The following is a 13816-nucleotide window of genomic DNA, read 5'->3' as shown; positions in this document are numbered from 1 at the left end:
AATTTTATCACTTAAGTACCACTCATGCAAACAGACATCTGTATAACAAAACCAATATGGTACATGAGATGTGGTGCATCTACTTCAAAACCATATTATGGAACATGAACCATGGTGCAATGTGTGATATTTAGGGATTCTCAATGAAAATAGTATATGTATCCTTTGAGCTTTTTTTTTGGCTTTTTGGATTCTTTTCCTTACAAGTTATTTTGGGTCTATAAACCAAACTCAATCAGTAATATCTCCATTAAATAAACACACACGCACGCACACACATTTCCGAATAAGATCACACTATGTTATCAAATAGTGATAACAAAGTTACATTGAAGTGGCTGTTGCATAAGTCAAATATTGCTAAACAGTTGTATTGTCACGTCTGGAGTTTTAGTTGATAAGTACTGATAACAAGAATCATCTAGTTTGATTTTGCACTCTACTAGACTACGGCAGTTAAATATGAATCACATTTGCTTACAGTAAATTACGAACTGTTACAAAAATATATTGCTTTGGAACATGCAACGTGACACATGTTCAGAACACGATGCATGATGACTACTTTGAAACAAAACTATGGCTGGATTCATGCAAAGTGGTTATACGCATCTTATTGGTTGAAACTCATTTCATCAATGGTACCAACACTTTGCATGGAAAAGTTGGACCAAAGGTGCTAAAGACCACATGTCAGATAAATAATAATAGAAAATGGTAAAGTGGTTGACTAGGGCAAATGAAAGAATATTAACTATAGGCAAGACTTTAATACTTTTTGGCAGCAGCATCTAATCCAGTTCTCTAATGGGACCCATAAAAATCTCACAGTCATCAAAACAGATAATGATATGTCCTAAGGTAATATCTACTATCTAGAGCACCATGAAAAAAAAATAACTGGTACCTAGTGCCAAAGGAACTGTTTCACTAAATGGTATTGCTGGCAGTAATGCTTCTTTCATCTCATTTTACATAAATCCTTTTGTGTAGAAAGCTATTTTTATTTGGGCTTTGTCAAAAGCTTCCAGCCTTCCACTATGTTTGATGATTAACACATGTAATCTTAGAAAATACCTAATAATCCCCTAATTCCTAAACGATTAGACACTTCAGCTGCTTTTTCACTACTTCCTCAAAGCTTAACAATGCACAAGCGTTTTGTACATATTGTTAGACTACCATATTTCAGACTAACACTACATCACTAATAAAATCCAGTTGCTTAAGGGATCCAAAATTTTTATGCACATAAAAGTTCTACCACATAAACATCTAAGAGTTGATCAAGTATATGTTCGTTAGACATTTAGGCTGAAAACAGGTTACTAAATGCCAATCACAGGTACTTAAGCTTTTGCTATCATGTTTGTGTATTTAAACTGTTCATTTCTAGCTCATGTAATCTTATCAGGGCTGTAAGCGAACCAAATGTTCAGCGAACAGTTCGTGAACCGTTTGGCGGGAAATTCGTTTATTAAATGAACGAACATGAACAAAAAACTTCGTTCAATTGGTTAAACAAACAAACATGAACAGAGCCCTATTTCGTTCAATTGTGTTCGTGAAGATTCGGTAATGTGTTCATGAATGTTCGTTTGTATATGTTCAGTTATTTATTTATTTATTTATTTTATCTAAACATTTTATATTCTTTAATTTATTACCCCTAATATAAAATAGAAAACCAAATTCTCACATTGTTTTTGCATTGTTCCCATTTCCTTTCTCGTTATTCACATTGATGAATACATCGATCTCAATCTCTATACTCCACCGATTTTATTTGTGTCTGTGAACACATTCATTTCCTTGATGAACGAACACGAACATAAAATCTCGTTCGACAAGTGTTCGTGAACACATTATTTCCTTAACAAACGAACATGAACAAGGACTTGCTCGTGTTCGTGTTCATTCGGTTCGTTTACAGCCGTAAATCTTATCCAAACATCTTACGATCTATTTACAAGCAATGGTTTGAGATAAACAACTACACTTTATATTACTATCTACACACACACACTTCATTTTTGCAGGTAAATATTCTACTAATTGTTTTAAATTTCTAGCTAGCTTCTGAAACTTGAAGACCTAAATTCCAAACAGCAACAATAAGTAAACCCTATGACAGCAATTAAAGGTAAAATGATCACATACATAAAACAACTAACTCAATCCAAAAGGCGGATAATAATTACTATACGCACCTAAAACAGCTCGGAATATGCAGAACGCCGATCAAATTCAACACCGGAGCAGAATAAAACCCTAAAAATTGATTATGACGCTTCAGAGACAAGTTTTGACTCAATTGTGACTCTGTAATCAGTAATCTGTATCTTCAACCGGGAATGAGAATAAGGTTGAATTATTATTGTTATTATTATTATTTCCACAATTGTGATTTGTTGCAGAGCGGACTTGAAATGGGTTTATGAAATCTGATTTGGGGAGAGTAAAGAGGTCCGTAAGTATACATACATAGGGGTGGGTGTGTGGGCCCACGGAGCACGTGGAAGTTGTTGAGTGGTTTAAATAAATGTTGCCGTTAGATATGGCTGAAAGGAGGTTGGATTGGATGATCAACTAGCAGTGAATAAGGTCCATCGTTATACCATTGTGTTCCTGGGTCTTATTAAAAGAAACAAAGGAAAGAAAATTGAGAGAAAGAAGTGGAGTGTTGTGTTAGTTTTTTTTTTTTTTTTTGTTTTTTTTTTTTACTAACGAAGTTTTATATAATTTACTATAAAACGATTACAATAAAGTGGCAGGCAAATGGGCAACAAGCTGCGCCGCAACCCCCTTTTGAACAGCAAAGCCAATCCTGCTAAAAACGAAGCTTTGGGACCTAGAAGCTGAAGAGGTTCCGTGTACGACGCGCTGAACCCTACTCAAAAATTTCACAGCCTCTGGAGCCAGAAACCCAAATGTATCAAAGGCAAATGGTAGAAAGACATGTTGATTATCTAAACAAGCTTTCTCGTGTTTAACAACTTTGCCCGATTCAGCCTTCAACGCAGCCTGACCCACAACAAACCCACGGTCCCTGAGCCCAACAAGAGGAGACACTCCTGTAAGATCCACACAGGCGTGTTTCCCCCCTGCCCACCCGAACACAAGAATATCAGCTGGTCGTAAAGTAGACCTCCCTTCAATAGGATCCGTGAGAAAGTTAACAGGGGCCTCCTTTTTAGCAGAAATCCCTGCCCGTTTAAGAACATCACACAGAACATCCCTAACCAGATCATGTCTGTATTTAAAGCCAGGCAATTCTTTGCAATGCACCGCATGGTCACCAAAAGAATCCAAACAGACCTTACGACAAATTGGGCAAGGTTCATCCGTCGGGAACATAGGGATCATTAACCGGTACTTAAGGATAGCCCGATACTCCAAACCCGACATACGTTGGCCTAATCCTTCAATGGGGATGGCCGTTAGAAAATCCTGAGCCCGAGGAGCCCGAAGGCATTCAAACACCGCCTTTTGGCGAGGGGATAGATCAAACTTCACTTCTAAACTCTTGACGATTCCACTAAATAAGGCACTCGCCACAACATGTTGGGCTTTAGGGGGGGGGCGGTGTCCTTATTAGAGAACCCGCTAAGATCAAAATCTGGAAGTGAAGTACGCAAACGATCCATCGCACACCCATAATCAGAGTCCAACCCATAAATATCACAACCCCGAAGAATATGGTCTTACAAACACCACGACTGTGCTCTCGAAGCCACAAAAGCATATGTAGATACATCCTCGGCCGAACAGAGACCAAAGCCCCCATAACGGATCGGAAGTGATGCCAACCTCCATTGGAGATCCCCAAAGAACGGACCTCCACAAACCACGATGTCCTCAATCGCCATCCGAAGACCATTGTCAAATATAGAAACAGCTTCCCCCACATACATAGGTTGGCATGTTCTCAAACCGAACAAAAGCTTGGCGACTCCCATACATGAGCGAAGCAAAAGAAGCTCGCATTGAGGATCCCGAAGTCTTGGGAGACAGCTCATCAGTTCCACAGCGCTAGATGCCCTTTTCATAGCCAAACTGCTGATAAACCCCGCATCCTGGCTTACAGCACCACCAAGGAGTTTCACGCCAAGCACCGGCCTTCCAATCCCGCAAGGGAACAACCCCTCCTGTGCCTTCACCACATTGCATGTTGGCCAAAATAACTCTGTTTTCTTAACGTTTAATTCAAGACCCAAACGAGGCCCCTCAGACCTGATAATATCTAATGCTTTGGCTACCTCTCTAGTATCCCCGATAATCGTGCCATCATCCAAGTACCAAGCATGAAAGAGAAGCTTGCACCGATCTCTGATTTGGTGAACAAGTGGGTGCAAAGCTAAGGCAAAAAGGAGAGGCCCAAGAGGGTCCCCCTGTTGAACCCCAGTGGTGGATTTAATGAAAGTATCACCCACATATAACCTAGCCGACTGCCCATATAAAAAATCCACCCAAAGAGAAATGGAAGGACATCGACTCCGAACTTCATGTAGAAGGGTCGTCCTATCAACTAAGTTGAAGGCATTGGAGAAATCAACAGTAAGCATAGCCAATGACCCATCCGAATGAAACTGATTTAGAAACCTGTTCGCGCTATGAAGCACGGCCTCTGCCCCACTGGGGACTCCCACCCCAAATTGAAAGTCACCGAGGTATTTAACCATCTCCTTCCCGACACCCCTCATAGCCACCTTAGAGACCAACCGCCTCCAAATGGCCCCAACGGCAATAGGTCTAATCCCATTGTCCGGTTTAAGTAACGGCGTAAGTGGGGCAGACGCAACAAACTCTGCCAACACCTTAGGACACCTTCCCCCCCAAAAATAAATTAACCACCGCAGAGATAGCCTTGAGCAAACCATCCGCAATCGGAGACCCCTCTCCGCACAACGCATCTAAAATGTGTTGGGCTCGCAAACCGTCCCGCCCACACGAAGTCCCTTTAGGGAAAGACTTAATGCACCCAAGCACACTATCAACGTCCACGACAAGGGGAGACTCAGAAAGCAAGGAAGCAGGCATAATCGGAGGTGCCATGATGGGATGCTTAGACAACAAAGCGTTCAAAGTATCCTTACCGAAATGTGCAACCCCTGAAGAGCATAATACCTTGACCGCAGCAGTGAAATGCCCGTCCGCAACTTTTCGCAAACATTGTTTAACATTGGCGCCCAACCCGGCGTTGTCAGACTCGGGTACAAACGCATCACCACCCGGGGCATCTCCTAGGGGTTGGTTAAAAAGCGATATAAGGAGCTCAAAGAAACCGTCACGGTCACCCCAAGCGGATAGCGACCGTTGAATAATTCGGCATTGCTCAGACTTTCTATTGCCAGACCTGCGTTGCTGACGATTAGAAGGTCTGAAAACTCGTAAGGTGCAACGTGGTAACAACAACAGTTTCACCCACGCCTCAACAGACTCTGGCATAGCCGCCACCTTACCCAGAGCACCCACTAAGGCTTGGGAAAAAGCCATACGACAACTATGAGGAATGTTTTTAACAGTCGTAATAGGAAGAGTGAAGACACGCTCAAGGAGAGCTACATCCACCTCCACCCTTCCCACCGCGACAACTTCCCTCCCAACATGTGGCTTCGCAATCCCCACTATATATTCCTCCACATCTCCCGTGACACACTTGTACCAGACCGACCCGTCATCATGATGGCACCCCCGACGGAGAGCATGTGACTCCATACACGCTCCACACATCCACCTACGCGAGACCTTTAAAGCCTCACCAACCGAAATAAACAAATCCAAATTTGTCGAGATCGCCTCCCGTAAGGTCTCTTTCTTGTCATCCGATGACAAATGAAGCCGCTTAATATGTGCGGCCAATCGAACCCCCTTGGACACCGGTAATCCATCCGGGCAACAGTGGAAGCCTCTAAACGGACACGGCCAAACAACCTCCTCAATAGCCCCGGTCATACCACCCCCGACCCACAAAACACCCCGGTAGCCAAGTACCACACCAAGAAAAATAATAATAAAACAAAACTCGAGTTGAGTTTGAGGAATGAACACCCGAACCAAAGAGGAAGGAGGAGAGCAACCACCCGTTGCCCTCCCCTCCTCAAAACACCAAAAAAGAAAATGTGTGTTCCGAGTTTCAGTAAAGGAAAGAAAAGAAAATAAAGGAAAGGAAAGGAAAGATAAAGCAAATGAAGAGTAAAATAGGTGGGTTTGTTTTCTTTCCAAATTAGAAAAAACTTGATGGAAAGGAAAAGAAACGAAAGGAGGAAAGGACGTGAAAATGAAAAGAAAATAAAGGAAATGATGCTTTTCCTTTCTCTCCTTAACTCAACTCAGGAACACAACTTTAAGTCTAGTCTGGAGTGTTAAAGCTGAGTTGGCAAATGCTAACAAGTGGTATACCATTCTTTTCATGGGTTAAGTGACGCTACACTGTGTTCCCGAGTTTATTTTTCTTTTCTATTCCTTTCATTTTCCTTTCCCTCCTTTCAATTCCTTTCATTTTGGAAAGAAAGGTTTTACACTAGAAACCCCCCCCCCCCCAACAAACTTTCCTTTCTTCCTTTAAATGAAACTCGGAAACACCCTTTTTATTCCTTCCTTTTCTTTTCTTTTCTTTCTTAAATGAAACTCGGGAACACAAACCTCCATTTCTTTCCTTCACTTTCCTTTCCATCTTTAATGCAATATGGGTTAAAATGTTAACAGACTTTAAAATCCTTTACGCACATAATAATTTAAGAATCAATTTACATTAAATAAATAGATGAAAAGGGGAGTTAACAATTTCTTTATGGTGATATGAGTGAAATAGGATAAAGTAAGTAATAAAATGCCTATATAGAGTTAAGAAGCATGAATGTATACCCATGGTCTAATATGCTGAAGCCTTTAAAAAATTAAATCAAATTATTGATGATTGAGTGATTGGATCACTAAAGACAAGTAACATCAAAGTATTAATGGAGATGATATTAACATATTTTTGTTTTCATAGATATGAATAATCATTTCAAAACCTTTCAATTTTGTTTGAACTTGAATAATAATTGATGACATTTATGATCATAAAAGAAGATAAAAGAATTTAGATTAGCTCAATACTGAATTTGTAAAGATAAAAAGGCATACACGATAAAATATGACTTGATTTTTCTAAATAAAAAGATAATGTGAGTGACATCATATAATTAGAGTTTTTATAGATGTTATAAATCAAAAGATATAAACTCTATAGCTAAAGGATGATTACATACAAATTTTAAAATAAAATGATTTCTTTGAAAAAAAACACTTTTCAAGGGATATGAATAAACCGATTTTTCGCTCAAAATAGTTTAAAATTGTTATTTTACGTGTAAAGAATTCTTAGACACAGAGAAAAACATCGTTAACAACATGCACAACAATTAAGATCTAGATGATCCATGGAAAAGGAGTTACAATATGGATTAGGATTTCTAATTCAAATTTTATTGTGTTAGAACTTTATGTAATTTTTACTTTAAGTAATATTTGCTCTATGCAATTTTTATTCTTGGGATTTGTAATGTTTGTTAATGAAATTTTATTTAAATTTTAAACTTATATTTTTAAAAATATATCCTAGAAGTATATATATAAAGGGAGATTAAATAATTTATATTTTAACTGGGCCCATAACCAAGTCCGTTCCATGTCTAAATCCATGGACCTATCATGCCTAGACACCAGCCCACAGCGGTGGTTAGGCCGCCACCTCATCTCCGTTCATTCGAACTTTGGCCGGACCTCTTCGTTGTACATGCTATAAGGAAAAGATCAAGAGAATAAGGTTGAGGTGCCCATGTTGACATATTCTAAGAAAATTGTTTTACATAAAGTTATGAACCTTCACCTGATAAGGAAGATACATGGAAAGAAAATGACCATTGTCATAATAATGACATGTGGCATGAGGATGATATAGTTCAGAATCTATAGTTTAAGGGATAATATGAAAATAAAGGGAGAAAGAATGAAGGCACCGAGGAAGATAGGGTCCAATTGTCCATGTACACAACTACATTTCAAAACTTCAAATTTTGTTTGAACTTGAATAGTTCACTTATACAGTTATACTACTGATTGATATGGTTAAATGATTAAAAATTTTGATGATATTTTTGTAATTAAATTAAATATTAAAAAAATTAGATTAAAACTATAAAGACAGTATAGGTGTTTTATCTTAATTCTTCATTAACACCCCTAAAATATCATTTTCTCTCAATTTATCATATATTGAAGATTCATCAGTTATAATCCGTTCATATGCCATAGTAGTAAATCTTGAAAATATGAAAACAAATGCACCAATACTATGCAGAAATTAACTCACCCAGTTAAGAATTTAGGGTACAATGCTATTATATTTAATTTTATTTTTTATGTATGTCGTCAACATTAAAGGTCAAGAACTACACGTGTACATATGTAAAATCATTGATTTCTAAAGTATCATGTCATGTATATGTTCTAAAATAATAATTGGGTTTTAAAAACTATCTAGTGTATGGTTCTTTGAAGTTGTTATTTCCAGCTAAATTCATGTGTAGATTTTAAAATAATACTGTGTTTTTTTATATATGCATGTATATGCTCTAAAACTACACTCATACTTTTATATCTTCATAAGTTTTCAGCCAATCTAAATGAAAGAAATGAGTTGAGTGTGGTATAATTACAATAATGCCCTTAGTCGTATCAAGATTTTCCAAATCCAGCAGCTGCTCTCCATCTTTTGCGTGTTTCTACACTTTCGGGTCTCACCAGTCCAGTCCTATCCTCATATTTTTGTTCCAACGCCTATTGAGTATCATCAAAACATCAAAACAATCAACCAACATCCTTGGGAAACATTCTGATATTTAAAGAAATAAAGAATTGTTGGTGTTCCACTCTGACCCGACCTGTTTGACATGTTTTGGCCCGTGCCCATTTAGACCAATTACCCAACCCACTTATTTTCCACTTCTGACATTGTAGATATTAAGTCAATAACAACATTAACTCACCAGTAGTTCTGCCCGGATACTATCGACAACTTCTGCTGTCATTCTGTCAAAGAAAAGTATTCCCTGTAGATTTAAGAAGTCTTAGATAAGTTCAGAAACTAAAGTTGTAAAAATGTTTATAATATATAATTATTTTCAAATGGTTAAAAAGTGTCTTTGTTGGTTGTAGTCCAAAGACAGGTAACGGGTATTGTCGTATTGATTAACTTGCCTCCAAATGATCAAACTCGTGTTGGAAAACCCGTGAGGGGAGACGTGACAAGCTAACTGAAAACTTTGCACCAGTAATGTCTTGTGCATCAACCTTAACAGCTTCTGGCCTCTGCAAAGTCAAAGTCAAGGTCAAAGTGCAGTCGCCAAGGCGTGCAACAAAGATTATGATAAATTTATAACCAGTTTAAAATAATCATATGAATTAATAAAAAAATGTAGATGTTATTACCACCACATCAGCATTGATCCCTTTCCCTGGAAAGGATAAGCAGCCTTCTGTAAAGGGGGCCAACTTTTTAGAAGATTTGACGAGCCGTGGGTTTACAAGAACAATCTCCTCTCCTTCACCTCGTTCACCAGCTGGATTAAACACCATAAGTTGAACATTAACTCCAACTTGGGGTGCTGAGAGCCCAATGCCATCAGTTCTGTGGACACATAGGTATTGTTACAATCACAAGGTTTGCCATAATCTATATATCTGATAAGTGAAGCTAAAAGCTTTGAGGCATTTTGGTGTCATGTGGCGTGGAATTGGAGTATTGGAGATTCAGCAAGATGAGAAAATTGTTAACACGTTACGCAATAAAAAATCAAACTTGAACAACTTTCTTGTGAGTTCTAATATGATTTGTAGTAGTAAAAACCTTGAGCAAAATGCCTATAAATGTTCAATGTAATAATAAACCAAGATGTCTCAGCAAGCAAACCATCACTTTAAAATCAGAATGTCTTGGCATAAATTATTAGAATGATTCTCTTTTAACAAGTAAATAAAAACTATATACCTTTTTATTTATTTATTTTTTTTTTTGTAAAAGTAAAAAAGATTTCACATCTCATTAACGAAGTCATGGACTTCATAAATCATCCTTTATGAAGTCATAGACTTCATTTACTCCTCGCAAAAGTCAAACGACCCCACATATCCACCTTATGAAGGTCAAACGACCCCACATGTCCACCTTGAGAATGTCATACGACCCCAAATATCCACCTTGTGAAGGCCAAAGCGTCAAACGAGCCCACATGTCCACAAGTTTTAAAAAGAAAATTGTTTGCACCGTAAAATAAACTCCATCTATGGGTGGGTCTGACATCGATATTTCTTTTTTCTTTCCTTATTTTTCTTTTTGCATTGTATTGTTTCTTGATAAGAAAAAGTTGCACATTTGTGGCGTCAGTGTGTCACTTAAAACAGTTTGCATAATCGTTATTAAATCTTTACAGCTTTTGCATTTTTTTCTTTTAGGCAGGAGTTGGTTCAAGAAGATTCTCATCCAGAAAGGTACGAGAAATATGTTGGAAAGGTGAACCAACTGTTGCATAGTAGTGGCAAGGTTTACATTTATGCTCCTTTTCTTCTCCCTATTATTGAATTTACTGTGGCTTAAAAGAGTCATTGGTGTTTTTATTGTGGAATTACTGGAATATTGCTTTACATGTACAAATGCTTGGACTACTCGCATATTGCTTTACCTATTTATATGTTTTGACCCATTTGACTAATTACAGTTAATAAATATAACCCAAATTAACCACTTCACAAGTAGGTGGGCCAAAATTGTTACTTCTAATCCATGTCATACTACCACATGGTTTTTACTACCATAAACTTGAACAAAAGCAAAGCGCATCCCATGTATAGCATGGATCGAAAAAGCTAGTAAGCCTAGCAAGTGAAATTATGCAAGACTCTTAAGAATCAGAAGTATTAATTTAAAACACATAGACGTTGGAAGACTATTAGCCCAGAGGGTTAAACTTCAAACTAAATCAAAATTATTTGAATTCCGGCGAGCTTTCATCTCCTCGCTTACATATTACACATGCTTCTTGGACTTATATTAATTCAACCCTCAATACTTCAGATTACAGGTCAGGGAGCAACAGAAAAGATTGTGCTCGGATTAATCCAAAAGCTATTCCATCTTTCTAATCAAATTTCTAACATATTTCCAAACAGTAACATGGTTTTCATTGGAAAATCACTCTTTTAGATTACATCTGATCATCCTAAACTTAATATATGAATGCGTAGCATCTAGTCATCTACCTCATTACTTACACAAAAAAATGCTCCAAATCACATTCTTTTTCTGGCAAAAGGTTAACCAAAAGAGCATAGAACACGGTCACCAGAAAGAGTCAAACAAACACTACAAAGACATACTGTATCAATAATATAATTCTTGGCATTACCTAAAGTTCAATACTTTATCGATAAAACATGCAATAACCTACCCCAAATGCAAATCAGAACCTACAACATACTAATACACACTTAAATGTTAAATCACTATTGATCAATATATGTATTGGATTGACACATTAACAATTTTTAGTTTGCTATGAAATCAGCAACATACATCATGAGCAAATACAACACTGCATAGAAAGAAAACTTACTTGTACATTACATCAAACATCTCGTCTACTAACTTCTTCAAGTTCTCATCAAATGTAACAACGCGCTTGTTCTTTGCCCTCAATATAGGGTCTGGATACATCACAATTTTTAGCGGAGCTTCAAATTGCATATCAGCCGCTGAAATGACAATCATAGTCATAATGAACTTATACCGGATCTCCAAATAATATGCTATGACGTATTACCATATTAGAACTACTGGCACGGTTCAGTTTGGGTTGGTTTTGAGCTAAAACCAAAACTTCGGTTTTACACTGCATTCTTGAGTTTTTTATTTAAGGGTTTGGAAAAGAAAAGATAAGAAATTTTTTTTTTCATTCTTGAGTTTTTTCATTAAAAGAAAAGAAAGATAATGGAAAGAAAAGTTAGGGCTTTTTTCCTCCAAAACTTTCCAGCCAAATATGGCCGGATTCGGAAGGAAAGTTTATAGTCATGTATAATATTACTAATTTACCCTATTTTTTCCTTCATATCTAACTCAATAATAAGGACATGATTGTAAAGTTACAATTTTTTTCCTATCTTTTCCTTTCTATCTAACTCAAGAATGTAATTAAACACTTTCTTTTCTATTCTTTTATTTTAACTCGAGAATGCCTTTTAAATATATAATTTCTTTTCCTTTCTTCTCCTATCCAATCTTATCATTTCTTTTCCTTTTATTTTAAACCCGAGAATGCAGTGTTAGAGTTTTTAAAAAACAGATGAGATTTTAATTTTTTGTAGAAAATCTTTTTGGCCCAAAATAATGAATATAGACCTAAATCATTTTGTTAATTAATAACTAAATGATTATTCTACATTTGGACTAAATACTCGGTTACACATTCACTAAAAATCCTATAAATTATTTAAAACAAAAGGCTAAAAATCTCTAAATTCGGTTCGGGCAGGTTTTTAGGTTTCTAATATATGCAAAACCTTAACCGACCGGTAAGTCAGGTTTTTACAAATACATAAAACCAAACCGTCGGTTTTTGTTTCACAACCTTCGATTACGGTTTCGGTTTCATTAATTCCAACTTCCCCCCCCCCCCCCCAAACATTCCAAATCCCCAAAACATATTAACAAATAATAATAATAATAACGAGAATTAACAGGAGAAAACTTACGTGAAGCTACTTCCTCCTCCTCTTGGTTTTTTTGTAATAATAATCCACCTCGTTTGGGCTGAGCTTGAACGGTCATGGCTGGAGGAGGTTTGTATTGGTAATTCGAAGAGAAAATGAACCGTCGGTCAGACGAATTGGGTGGCCGGAAGCTCGCTGAGATAGTATCCCGCCGGTGGTTAGTGGTAGTGAAGGTAGCATGAGAAAGAGCAGAAGATTGCAGCCAGTTAGCAGCATACGCCATTGCTACACTACACTCTCTTGGTTATCGATTTATCAATAAAAGTAGCCAAATAGGAAGTTATTATCAAGCTAATTGCCAAACAGCCCTTTTAAGTTTCTTTCTTTTACTTTTTCATTCTTTTGTTGGGTTTTCATTTTTCAATACGTTAATAAAAAATGTTCACATCAAATTTGTTAGATATTTTAGTTTAATTGGATTTAATGTCGACTAATGTAAATTATAATATACATTAAACAAGTCAAGAGGTATTAGATGCACACTTTAACCAACAGGGATTTCAATGGGGCAGCGTCCTTGGTAGCAGAGTCCAACAGGCGACACCCCCTAACTAGGGTCAAGCATTTTGACTTGTATCGCTATGTTTAAAATTCATTAAAAAATGAATTTATAGATTAAGCCAAAGTGAACAGATTTTTAATTAAATTTGAAATTTAAATTGGATAACTGTAATTGACAGTTTTTTAAACCTAATCCTGAATCTGATCGTCTTTTTGGTCACATGCTTGTTCAGAATTCACTCTAAAATTTCATATAAATTTCTTATCTCGTCTAAGTTTTATCTTCTTTTTTTTACAACAAAATTCTACCTATACATTGCGTTTGCATAGTTTTGAATCCGCGACCTCACATTTGTAAGTACTAAGGGACATCATTGACCATACCAATAGACCAGCTAGTCACGAGTAAGTCTGAGTTTTATCTAAGTTTGAAGTTCAAATAACTTTAATATGAAATTATCACATGACTCTTAGATTATTCAGGCTTTGATCACGAATTCCCCCA

At 36.9% G+C, this 13816-nt stretch overlaps 1 protein-coding gene across 1 annotated transcript; it reads right to left on the bottom strand.

Moving 5' to 3' along the window:
* Positions 1-8615: 8615 nt before the first annotated feature.
* LOC143570627 (peptide deformylase 1B, chloroplastic/mitochondrial-like) lies at positions 8616-13036 on the bottom strand. The gene is made up of 6 exons (XM_077056231.1): positions 12793-13036; positions 11658-11796; positions 9478-9676; positions 9247-9357; positions 9036-9098; positions 8616-8826 (listed from the first exon to the last, which is right to left on the bottom strand). The coding sequence occupies exons 1-6, from the start codon at positions 13031-13033 to the stop codon at positions 8725-8727; spliced, it is 855 nt and encodes a 284-aa protein (XP_076912346.1). The 5' UTR covers positions 13034-13036; the 3' UTR covers positions 8616-8724.
* Between the last annotated feature and the right edge of the window lie 780 nt (positions 13037-13816).

The sequence above is a fragment of the Bidens hawaiensis genome, unplaced genomic scaffold (assembly GCF_021521415.1).
Source record: "Bidens hawaiensis isolate Kalapana, Puna unplaced genomic scaffold, B.hawaiensis_p1.1 tig00025014_1, whole genome shotgun sequence".
NCBI classification, from domain to species: Eukaryota; Viridiplantae; Streptophyta; class Magnoliopsida; order Asterales; family Asteraceae; genus Bidens; species Bidens hawaiensis.
Note: the sequence above shows the minus strand (reverse complement) of the source record. Positions and strands in the feature narration are given on the sequence as shown.

Coding starts and splice junctions, on each gene's coding strand:
- LOC143570627 (XM_077056231.1), bottom strand. CDS start 13,033: ATGGCGTATGCTGCTAACTGGCTGCAATCTTCTGCTCTTTCTCATGCT. Junction 11,797..12,792: donor GGAGGAGGAAGTAGCTTCAC/GTAAGTTTTCTC, acceptor TTGTCATTTCAG/CGGCTGATATGCAATTTGAA. Junction 9,099..9,246: donor ACGAGTTTGATCATTTGGAG/GCAAGTTAATCA, acceptor TTAAATCTACAG/GGAATACTTTTCTTTGACAG.